The sequence below is a fragment of the Hermetia illucens genome, chromosome 1 (assembly GCF_905115235.1).
Source record: "Hermetia illucens chromosome 1, iHerIll2.2.curated.20191125, whole genome shotgun sequence".
NCBI classification, from domain to species: Eukaryota; Metazoa; Arthropoda; class Insecta; order Diptera; family Stratiomyidae; genus Hermetia; species Hermetia illucens.
In genome coordinates this window covers 159,124,435-159,137,404 of record NC_051849.1, presented here as the reverse complement: position 1 = coordinate 159,137,404, position 12,970 = coordinate 159,124,435, and the positions used below count along the sequence as shown (strand labels likewise).

The window sequence follows — 12,970 nt, the reverse complement described above, 5'->3', positions numbered from 1 at the left end:
GTATCCAATGAAAGGGCTCGATTAGTACTTTTCGAAAAATCCTTATTTCCGATATTGAATGAAATATAGGGGGTTGAGAGCTCACAATGAAACAGCTTTCGTTCTCAGAACCTATCCCAACCGAACCTATTATTAACAAAGTTGTAGAAAGTCAAAGTATTGCATTTCCATTATTATTTGTATATGAGTATCAATTCGTGGGGGCAGACATGTGCATGTATATGAGTTAGCAATATATGAATGAATATTTCGCATTCCAATGCCAATCCTCTATAAACGTTTGGATATCAAACATCGCAGTCCACATGCTTTCAAGTGAGTCATCGTTGCATTGTGCAGGGAAACTAATTTGTCCAAAATACTGGCACTCGAACGGATCGGTGAAAAGCGCTTGCGAGCCTACACAAGGCAATCCAAGCGGTCCATCCGTGCATTTGCGAGGGTTTGTTGAGGTTTGGCGAATATGTGGATGCCGGATTTGCTATTAACGAATGAAAAAACGTGCCTAGAGAGTTGCCCACATAAGATTAGCACAAAACCTTTATATCCGAAGCGCCGAGGTTCCGGTATTGCGACTTATTCAATATTGAAACTTTGGTGCATTCTTGTCAATGGTGTGTTGCTGTTCTCAACAAAGCAATCGAGGAGCTAAATTAGCCAGAGTTTTGCATCCCGGCAATTGAGAATGAATTAATGGTTTATCAAATATGTTTGTGTGGGGACAACTTATGGTTGTATATCGCAAATATTTATAAAATCTAAAGCGCAGATGCAACAGTTTGCTTGCCTTTCTTTCCTTATATAATAAATTGATATGAAATTAAAGGAATATTAAAATTGGGTAAGATGGATCGAATCGACATACTAATAAACAATTTAACGATAAAATCACACAACATGACACTGTCTTGATTAAAACTTCTGGTATAAATGCATAATTAATTGAGTTGTAACCACAAATGTATGTTAAAATTTTACGCTTTTCACAGAAATTGGATTATGGTACCTATATTTAATTCTGCTTAAAAAAGGGACTCCATCAATCTTGTTTCAAAAAAGCGTTCAATTTGTTTAACATCTCCGACGAAAATAATAATAACGCCCCATTAAAAAAAGAAAAGTTACGTCAATACACCCAGATGCATATAATGACGAATTAATGCAATTATTCTGTCCCAGTGGCGTGTACATACCTTGCACGCTGCAAAAGTAGTAAATTACTCACTTATAACGAGGGGACAACTTCTGGCGTGCTGCACAGACTTCCAAAATGATCAGTCAACAATGGATTGGTCTCCAAAAGAGATTTTCCACATTTTCATCAATTTATGTCAGTTCCAGTTTTCGATGAAGTGTTTCATGGTTTCGATCATTAGTACATGGTTCCAGGGTGCAACAACATTTCTCACCGTATTCGCGAGTATGCGAATACCTGGCCAAAGGACAGGATAAAATGGCGAGTGATAATAATTATAATGATTATCGATTCGCAGCATGATATTATCACCAAGGTAAAATTTCGTCCCATTTATTATTCTCTGTGCAGTTTTATTTCGATACACTTTTATTGTATGTAGATTTATGCGTAACTTTTGATTACAGTTGGAATTTAATATTCAATGGAGAGAATTCAGGCAAATAAATAAGAGGATGATTTGTTTTTATGGAATTTAAAATGACGTCCCCTTCAAACAAAACGGACAAAAAAAAATTGGCGCATTTTCTCACGAAGCGTGCGTTCCCTACACAGCAGCTGATACCCTGCTACTGTAAGTCTGATGTCACAGCGTTGAAAGAGGTTCACTGAACAAGGACCACCTTGGAGAAGACCCATTGCACCATATATGATAATATAGCAGCCATCCTATAAGTAGTAGTTTTCCTTCGGAAATATATGCCAACTGCCATGCACACAGGACAAAATTTCGAAATAAAAGCCTCGTTATTGTTCGCATACATACACGATGATATCAAACTCGTACTGGGATGTTTAATAGTCAAGTAGGGATGTCGACGATACGCCGGCTTCCATAAACAAAACTACCAATGATAAACGAAGGATTGCGAATTATTCAACTAGCAGTGCTACATGAAATTATTGTTGGAAGATTTGTTCAAAAAGAGGTCTACAAACAAGCGTAGGACTCTTCAGATGGGACCACTTTCAGCAAAATAGACCACGTGCTAACCGAAGGATCCACCCCTCAGTCTTGATGGAGGCCAGTGCATATAGGGTTGATAATTATCTGGTTAGCATCGTGCTCCGGGGTTGAATAACAACCCCACATCGAATCTCCTCCAACAATCATAGAAGCAACCGGACAGGTGCGGAAGTTTTATTAACAAGCTGGAAGGATGTAGTCATATATACCCCGATGCTGATCCTGCCGAGGCAAAGACAAGGCAGCTTGTCTTCTTATTGGTGTGGTTCAACGAACCAATGCTTGACGACTGGCAACGAGACCATCAGTCCTACCACCTCTTCGCCGACTTAAAGGCTGCATATATTAGCATAACCAGGGTAACACTGTACCAGGCCATGGGATAATTCCGCATCCCGACCAAAGCGGTAAGACTAACTAGACTGAACTTCCTCATTGTGGGGCCCAAGTTGCTAAAAGCAGGAGGATTACTATCGAGACCTTTCACCGTAAAGAAGAGCCCAAGACAGGAGGATGCCCTATGATGCATCCTTTCTAACCTGGCACTGGGAAAAGTGACTTGTGATGCTGACTGCTACTATTACTGGTTTATTTTGACGATATTGGGAAGAACAATTCGAGATATATAATATGCCCCCATCCAGATCGAGTAGGCGGTTGCTACGCGATCTTCGGCCGCATATTAATGAAAGCAAGACAATATATATACTTGGTGGCAACGACAGCATAAACAAGTCGGAAAACCGGAAGCTGGGCGCTCCAAGTATGAAAAGTTTTGTTTGCTTCTTCTGTGAGTATATTTAGGTGTAAAACTATTCCATGTGTACCTAGCCCGTTATGTATTTGCATTTAGCATGTCTGTCAACCCGCTTCAATGTGATATTGGTATTTAGTTGCAGCAAATTTACAGGGGAGAGTCAACTTTGAGGTACTGTAACTTTCTTGGTAACGGCATGATTTTGATCAAACTTGGGGATGATATGCTTTATATTATATTTTATACTACTACGAACTTTTATAACTCTGGAATAAACGTAAGGGGTGTTTTACTTAATTTCCCCAAAAATATGGTAATATACTGTTATTGACTTAATTTGAATAGATATAGATATGGAGAGTATTTTGAGGCCTGGGCACCATATAGAGGCAGCTTGCTGAATTTTTTCAAATTTTTCGGTTGAGTAGTTCCTGAAAATGGGTCCGTTAAAGAAATCATCAGTTTCCACTCCTCCCATTCCCCGCCTTTTTAACAAATCTCAAAACTACGGTTTCGAAAAGTACTAATCGAGACCTTTCATTTGATACCCTACATGACTACATTCGGTGAAAAAAATTGTACACCCCCCTTTTACATGTATTGGGACCCCCCTGAATTCAACCTAGAAAGATATCACTCACTGCATGTCTGGGGGTCCACAGTTCCCACCTTCTCACCAAATTTCCTGTCAATCGGTATAGGAATTTCTGAGAAAAGTGCTTGTGACAGACAGATAGACAGTCACCAGGGACGAGCTGCTAGAGATCTGCAGCCAAATAGGCGAGAGCAAAGCCCTGGGTCTGGACGGCATATCGAATAAGGCCCTCAAACTTGCCGTCAAATGTAGACCGGATATGTTCGCGGAGCTGCTCGAAACGTGCATGTCCGAGGGAATCTTTCCTGCACCGTGGAAGCGGCAGAAGCTGGTGCTGTTGCCTAAGGCTGGCAAACCTCCAGGGGAACCGTCCTCCTATAGACCCATATGTCTTCTTGACACTATAGGGAAAACGTTGGAGCGGGTTATTTATAATAGACTACTCCCAGTCGTCGAGAGCCAAGGGGGCCTTTCAGATAGGCGGTATGGGTTCCGTAAAGCCAGATCAACCATTCGTGCCATCAAAATGGTTACCGGCTTGGCCGAAAATGCAATTCACGGAAAGGGTCGTACCAGCAAATATTGTGTGGTCGTCACCCTGGATGTGAGGAATGCATTCAATTCGGCTAATCGGAACCTTATACGAAAGTCTCTGACGACGATTGGTGTTTCCATCTACCTTGTTGCTATTATAGATAGCTATTTGCGTGAGCGAACACTCTGGTATAATATCGATGATGGACCCAAGGAGTACGTTGTCTCCGTGGGTGTCCCACAGGGCTCTGTACTGGGCCCACTACTGTGGAACATCATGTATAATGATGTATTCAACCTTCCGGTTCCGGAGGAGGCCACGGTGGTGGGTTACGCCGATGATATAGCACTGGCTTTGGTCGCAAAGCATCTCGAGGATGCTAAGTTGTACTCAAGCGAAGCAATCAGTGTTGCTAAGGCTTGGTTAGAGAGTGCTGGACTGGCACGGACGGAAGCGGTCCTCATCACCCATCACCTCAATTTTAAGCAGCACATAGAGCATACTTGCAAAAAAGTATCCACCACGAGTATTGCTCTCGCAAGAATGATGCCGAATGCAGGAGGACCGCGGGATACTTGCAATCTGCTCATAGCCAGGGTGATGAGTTCTATCATGCTGTATGCAGTCTCAGTTTGGGGAAACGCGCTGCAGGTTTTAGGCAATGCATATAAACTGAGGACGGTTTACAGAAGAACAGCCTTAAGGGTGTGTTTTGCCTTCAGGACCGTCTCAGACGATACAGCGTTCGTCATCTCGGGAGTGATGCCAATTGACATCTTGGCAACCGAAATGATGAACATTTACAACACTAGGTCCATCTCTCCCTTATTGCAGGTGAAAAAAGCCGAAAGGGACAGATCCATAAGCAGATGGCAACAGCTATGGGACCAGTCAGAAAAGGGTCGTTGTTCTTACAGGTTGATCTCTTCCATTAAGGAGTGGCTGGAGAGAAAGCATGGGGAGATCACTTGTAATCTCACCCAGTTTCTCACCGGCCATGGAGAATACCGTCAATACCTGTACAGGTTTAAATTGGACACCCCACCTAATTGTTCAACCTGCAACGGGGTCCCAGAGGACCCAGCGTACGTGTTCTTCCAATTTCCTAGGTTCGTGGAAGAAAGGAGGAACCGAGAGGAAGCAAATAAAACCCTAAAAACGACCAGCTTAAAACAATAAAAACAACACTTTCAAAAGAATACCTATAAATCTTGATATCTTGTCAAATTGGTATCCATTTTTTTACATCTTACGTATTCTAATATAATATAATATAATAATATTTACGAATACTACCATATGTGTTGATTGGAATTTGCGAGCACAAAGCCAAATTTAAACGGCTCCTTACTGCGACTTAGCCGCTTACTGTTCTCACAGGATCTCCACTCAAGCACTTTCTCACCGTTGTATCGTAACTTGCAGAAGCTTACTACTATCTAAAAGTATCCAAAACACTAATATAGAGCCTAAGAATCTAAACTCTCTAAGTGTCACAGATATCGAATCCACCCACGAGTTTGAACAATCTAGTCGCAGGCGAGACACCAAATTCCTAGCCTCCACAAACTGATCTGTGGGTGACATGTTCAGTGGAAAGCTTGTACTTAGTGCTTACAGCGAGATCAGCTGAAAAGAAAAGTACAACAACTTCCATAATAGGAGTAACAAGAAATTACCTGAATCTTGTAGAAAACGGAACATGAAGGCATAGAATCAGACCCGTGCTGACTAGATAGTACGAATCACAGAAAAAGCGCTAAACCGAAAACAGAAAGATACTTTTTGTGAAGGTACCAGACCTTTTCTGGATGAGGGCATGGAGACTGCTCCGCCACTAATTGCGATAAATCTCAGGAAATTCGACCGAAAGCGGGCCGAACTATTAACGTTAGTGCATGAGAGAAGCCTGGTAATTTCATTAAGTCCCAAACTGTTCGCAGCACATGCTTGCACCCGCTTTCTATCAGATATTAAACTGCGCTGATGGTGAAATCAACTTGGAGTATGAAATTACCTTTTCCTTTTTACTGGCGACATATATAGTATTGAATTAATGAGAAGGGCTTGGATCTTTTGTCATTCACGGTTATTCGAACGATGTCGCAATCCCCACTGAAGCCTGTATCCGGATTTAAACTTTGTTACAAGCAACCATGCTGAGACAAAATTTGATTTATGGTAAACTTCACGTGGTCTCATAACTTACCCAGAAAATATGATTATGCTATTTAAAATTCATCGGGGTGCGAATCGGTATCTGCGTTCTACAAGAGACTGGAAGATGTAAACCAATGGAAGAACTAGTGCATTCTCCGCTGCCCACATTTGGATGATTCAACTTGTCAGTCTCAAAGAAATCGACCTGATGACATTGCAGCTCAGCTCTAGAAAGCGAAGAGCTGGGACCCAATACTGTGGCTCAGCAATTTCATCAAACTGGTTATTGGGCAAGGTAGACCACCATCTGACTAGCAAGAAAGCATGACGTTCTAACATGGAAAAAAATGGACTCCCTTTTTGTTATTGTTAAAATTACCATCTCATTCGCTTGCTGTCATATGCCATAGTTTTTGAATGCATTGTTGAAAATCGTATTCGCGACATTGTTAAAAATAACTATGAACCTAATAGGGTTTGCGAGAATAGCAAAACTGCTAACATAATACACGCCCTCCTAAAATTACTTTTTTGAATCGAGAAATGACGTTTGACCATGTAAATACAAACTCATCTGGTATTATTCGTGACAACACCTAGTGCCTGAGGAAGTTGTGTGCCCAATTAAATTACTTTTCTGCGATCCCTGAAGTATGGCAGGCATATCATTATATATTCCTATTGTCTCACAACAAAGCTACTCTCGAGCAACTCGCCCAAAAGTGGAATGATCGTCCCACGCAACTCGGTAATTTGTTATCAACTCATCCACGACGCCTCAAACCCAAAATTTACCGCAGTATCAAACATAACGAACCGCGACACGCGATAATGGAGACAAAGATGTTCGGTTGGATCAATTTAAATAATACCATAAGACTTTAAAGCGTGCAAACGGCACCTGCAGATCCTGGTACTCTTTCCTCTGCATTAAAAACTTACTCCACCAGGAGTTGTTCATAACACACCCTTCCTAATTAATAACTTTCCTATCCTTATTCTTATCCTTCCCTCTTTTCTCAAGCCTATGTGAAAATGCATCGCTAGGAATGCAATAAACGATATAGATATGTCTTTTAAGGTTTTCTGTAAAATAAAACCTTAAAAAGGCTAAGCGGATTGACACACAATTTGGTCGGAAGGTGAAACTGTGAACGTCCGTAGATGCAATTAGCTACATCCATCTATGTTGACTTAAAGGAGGGATTTTTTACATATGGTCAGGTAAGGTGCCTAATGAAAGGTCTGGAACTGACGGTTTCGTCCAGGGCAGAGGCAACTCATCAGACGCTGCCTCACCTCTGCCCTGGGAGCAGCGTGACCGAAAGTGCCAACAGGTGGAATCTGTTAGTCATTTTTTGATTTTTAATGCTTGGGGTGCTATGCTCCAAACTAGGGATCCATGCACTAGAAAACGTGGGAGTAAGTTGCTCCTCATTTAGTCCGGTTCACCATCATGTGAATGTGGACTTGGGATCCCGCATATCCTAAACAACTACCTAGTTTTATTGTTATGTTTTTGGAAAAGTGACTAGAAACTTGGAGCTTAAGAATACGTTCTATGTCATCCCAGCTTGTCGTAAGAGGCGATTAAATTAGGTAGAAATTTGCGGGCTAGCAATCTGCATATTTCGAAACTTTATTGCTACCGAAACTTTAACAAAACCTCGGATAGAGACTAAACACATGGCTACTACCATTGACTATGGAAAACGGACTACAACTGGTTTTTGGAATGTGCGCACGGTCCTCGACAACGGTAGAGATTGTCCTCAGAATGCACGCTTTCTTCAACACGATTGGGAATTTCAACTATATAAGCAGGATATTCTGGGCCTCAGCGAAGTAAGATGGTTGGACTCTCTTTTGTCCTTTGAAAAGCTAATTGCTATCAGACGCGCATCCGGTGTGCCAGGGTGGGCTCTGGCAACACGGATATGTGATGGGGAATTACGGTCTGGGCGGCGGTGTTGATATTGATGAGAGGTTTGTGGATTTCTGCAACCTACACCGCCTCATCATCGCTGACACATCGTTTAGCCCAAAGCATGCCATCAATTGGTTTTCAACTAACCGACATCGTACAAGCAATCAAATTGACCACTTTATGATCGCCATACTCTCATATGGGTGCTGACATCGTCCTCGAAAGAGATCACCATTCGATAGTTGCTTACCTTCGCTTGCATGTTGCGTTCGCCGCTTCTTGCAGGATTGGAGCGCTGCTTCTCGTCAAGTTCATTATAGACCACTTGTAAGACCCAACAATTGCTCAACACAGGGAGAGCTATTTTGCTCTCTAGCAGATACAGTAAGTAACCCGCCTGAGAATATCTATGACCATTAGACTGCCATCAAAAATGCTCTTTTCTTGGGTGTTGACACATGCCGTGTCCCGAAGGAGCATCATATGATCTGGCTGACTATGGAATCATGGGGAGGATCGGTGAACGAAAGGGGTTGAAGGATCTCTTAACCGCTGTGAGTGATGGCACGCTCGAACTCCGATATCAAACGAAATCCCGGCAAAACCGAATTTGTTATTGTGCTGGTAAGGAAGGAAATACCGCAAAAAGCAATGATTTCAGAAGTATACACTCGTACGGAAATTCTGGAAACGTATAATCCTAAAACCTATTAAACAACACTTTGAAAGCTTGATCAAGAGAGAGCGGGTTCATTTCCACTTCGGATCCTTGGTCATTGAAGGCATCCATCAACGTCGACGCATTAAAAATATACTTAGACAAGAAATACACCTGGAGTGCCAAACCTCCGGTTTCTAATTTGGTCATTTAAGTGAGAAATGGTCCTATCAAGCAGACAGTTCTAATTTTCTTCGAACTGCTTACTCCCTCCTGCTAGTGCACGGATCATTATTTTTTGTGCGAATACCCAACTTTCCAAAAATTCGCTGATAATTTTCACTTCAAGGCAACGCAAACTCATAAAACGCTGCCTCACCTTTGCGTAGCGAAGTAGCGTGACCGAAGGTGGCCACAGTTGTTTGCTGCTGTATATTGTAGTATATAAATTCATAAATCCGACATGGGCATGAATTATATCGACCGAAACCCGACTCGACCGAAGAACTGTGTCGGTTAATGTGTTGAAGGCGGAACTGGCAGTGGATAGGTCACATTTTAAGAAATAGCGATAATTTCATTATATGCAAAGCCATGATATGGGATCCACTATCTGAGAACGGGCGACTGGCGACCCAGAACGGTAGAGGAAAGGGGGTAGACTTCTAGGGAAGACTTTGAGAAGGCTGAAGGCTGAGAAGGCAATATATAAGTAAGAAAATCACTTGGAAACAATTAGATATATATGAGTTTCTGTTTCTTGAACTTTTGCTTTCTAGTTCAAATTAAAGGATAGATAGAATTATTTATTAGTTTAAATATATCATACGGTGTTCGAGGGGCCAAATGTTCCTTTCTCCATAATGCTTCGAAAATATCTAAATTACTAAGCCATCAGTTCCACTCGCTTCATCTCAAAATATTGCTTAAACTACTCCATTGCATTTACATAAAAGTAAATTGAAACTCACAAATCATGAACATAAAGCGAATACACTGGTGAAATGTGTACATAAATTATTCCTGGCCATTAGTAACGCCAGTCCTTATTTACTTTATCTTGCACTTTTACGATGATCTAATAATAGCTAATTGATCAATCCAATAAAGATGAGGCAGCCAATTTGAAGACTCAATAATGTTGTATAATAACACGTTTATAAATGTGGATCAATTGCCCAGAAAGATTAAGAAGAGAATTTGATTTGATTGTAAGACTCATAAATTTGAACATGTCCTGCTCAACATTATTCGTCTGGTTGCCTTTCTGGTTTGATTAAAAACAAGGGTACAATTCAGAATAGTGACATCATTGACTAATTTTAGTTCAAAACAATTGCATAATATTACCAGCAGATGTAAATTAAACATTGAACTCCGGGTTAGGTAATTTGAGATAAACCAGTGAATATTCAAATTCGTACATGCAAATCAACCTCCAAAACCGCGCGCATTCCATACCCAAAATGCCCATATTTCTCACCGTGTCAATGGCTCAAATATTGATCAGAAATATTTGCGTTTACACTTATGCTACCCACTAAACTATCAAATATTGCTTTGAACTCTGTAATACTCAAGGCAGTAGTAAAATTTGCGAAGATCGCTAACTACTTAACATCTCTTTGTGAACTTACCTTGTTGATTGATATCCCAAATAACAACTTTTGTACCCATTTTAGATAGACGGGTCGCTAGTAATCGTCCAATTCCACTGCCACCACCTGTCACTAAAGCTATGTCATTTTTAAGGTCCTTTTCAGGGTAACCTAAGGCCATATAGTAGAGATCCTGTAAGAAACATTAAAAGAGTTTATTATCATCAAAGTTTAAATTCCTTTACATCAAATTTATTATATTATATTTTTTTTATTAATTTCCCTTCTACATAAAAATCTACGAATTTTGTATACTGTATATGCTCTTTAAAACAAGTGCCAAGGAGGCTTGAAAGAATGTAGAATTAACGGACGAGCATTTAGTCCACCAAAGTGCCAAACCAAAAACGGCGTCAGACTATCAAAAATTTGGCCCAAGGCACAACCCGATGAATGTATCTGATCTCGAACCTAAGTGTACAACATATACAACACGTAAATCATAGACGACAACCCAAATCCAATCCTACGGAAAAAAACATCCAAGCAGATGATATACCTCAACGCAGGTGACCAGCAGCTATCCGTTGATAAAGTCAGTTAACAAGTGGGTATCAATTATCGGAATGCTTTCATTGACTTTGGCATCAAAAATCATCTTTGATACAATCTGGAATCAATTTCAAGACTGGTAATGGAAAATTAGAAAGAGAACAATTTATAGATTATGGAAAGACCCTAGAATCACTTCCGGCAGATAAGGCAAGATTCTGTTCATTTCATAATAAGAAGCTCAAGCCATTCCGGTTTTGCGCCGAGGTCCACCAATTCGATATCCCTAAAAACTGTCTAGAGTGCAGGCCTACGTTAACGCTCTATCCGATGCAGGGTTTGTCATGTCTTCTTTTTCTACAATTGGTATTGCGAATGTGCGAATTTCATCATCCCAGCCGTTATCGGTTGTGATTTTCGACTCTAGATAAGAGAAATTAACAACGGTCTCAAAATAATTATACTTATCTCTATTGTTCCTATTTGGCTCATTTGATGTTCTTGCCTCTTTAGTTTTGATCCTGATGTTGCCACCGTATATTTCGTCTTAATGATAATAATCGTTGGCGCAACAATCCATTTGGATCAGGGCCTTGAAGTGTGTTAGAGCCCTTCATTCAAGACCGCCACGGTACACTATAGGATTACAGTATCCTATAGGAGGCAATGTGGTCAGCATTGCGCTCGCCCAAGATTATTACACTGATTTGACTCAGATACTCATTCACAGCTAAATCAACTGGTGTCCGACGTCAAATCACCATACAAATCCCACTGCCAACAGTGACATTTGAACCGCGAACTTCCGTACGACACCCTTTTGCTCTAACCACAAAGCTATCCCGGACATTTTTCGTCTTGCCTTCTCGATATGAATGAAGGCAGTTTGTCCATCTCTGATTGTTCTTCCCATGAAGGTATCGACAGCATTGGCCACCAGGGGGGACTTGAAGGGGATGGTGCCTCTCACATTCAGCCCTTCACCACGAAACACTTTTTCCAGGGCTAAAAAGGGTGTACGAGAGTGACTTTGATGTTATTATCGGGTCTCCCGCATTTGTCAGGGTCAGCTTAGTCAATCTTAATTGGTCGCTTTCAAATTTAACTAGTTCAGTTGTAATTCCGCCGGCTTCCGGCAAATTATGATTTTGCCGATGTATTGCACACTGGTATTATTCCGTTGTCTTCAGTAGTCGAGAGCCCCAACTCGCCTATATTCTGGTTGTTGAGCATCAAAATATTCAACACATCTCTCCCAGTTGTAAATTGCGTCTTTGTCTCGGCAGGATAAGCATCGAGATGTATAAGGCTTCTGTTGACTTCTTGGTAAAACTTTAGCGCCTGGTGCGGTTGCCCTGAGTACTTTTCGACTTTGCAGACTTTTTGGTTGTCTCACGTTTCTTTCTTCCGTCTGAAAAGTCGTTTTTCGCTCGACGAAGTTGGTGGTAGATCTCTGCGCGTTTTCTTGTTCTATGAGAGTGGAACATTACTTGGTATGCAGCATTCTCCCGTTCCGTTAGTAGTTTTCATTCATCTTCGGACCTCGCCTTTCCGATTTTCTTGCAACTGGGGCCAAGTATTTTTGTAGCCGTATAAATGGTAACGTTTTTCAGATGATTATGAAGAGCAGTTGTCGACGCTTCATCTGCAGAACTTCTGTTGGATCCGGTTATTGCGGCATCCATTTCCCCCTTTTATGTGTTAACACTGAAGCCGTTAAGCCTCACCTGATTATCAGAGGCGATTTTAGGCAGTATTGTTATTCGAGCCCGCAGCACCATGCCAACGAGATAGTGATCCGAGCCTTAGCCCCCTATATGTTATACATTTGTCAAGGCTGAAAGATGGCGGCGCTCGATTGGCACGTGGTCTATTGGGTTAAAACTGGTCCCGTCTGGGGAGACCCACGTTTGTTTGTGGACTGCATTCCGCGTAAATTAGCTACTTCCAACAACTATTTCGTGTAACAGTGCTAATTGAATAGTCCGCAGTCCGTTTTTAAGGTTTTGTTTGTAAAACAAAACCT

General features: G+C 41.3%; 1 protein-coding gene across 2 annotated transcripts in view; it reads right to left on the bottom strand.

The window, feature by feature from the left end:
* The window catches only part of LOC119660231 (estradiol 17-beta-dehydrogenase 11), a 204,797-nt gene that overhangs the window by 37,541 nt on the left and 154,286 nt on the right, over window positions 1-12,970 (bottom strand). For both annotated transcript variants that reach the window (XM_038068691.1, XM_038068682.1), the window contains exon 2: window positions 10,432-10,585. In XM_038068691.1, the coding sequence (XP_037924619.1) occupies window positions 10,432-10,585 (154 nt within the window). The remainder of the gene's footprint in view (window positions 1-10,431; window positions 10,586-12,970) is intronic.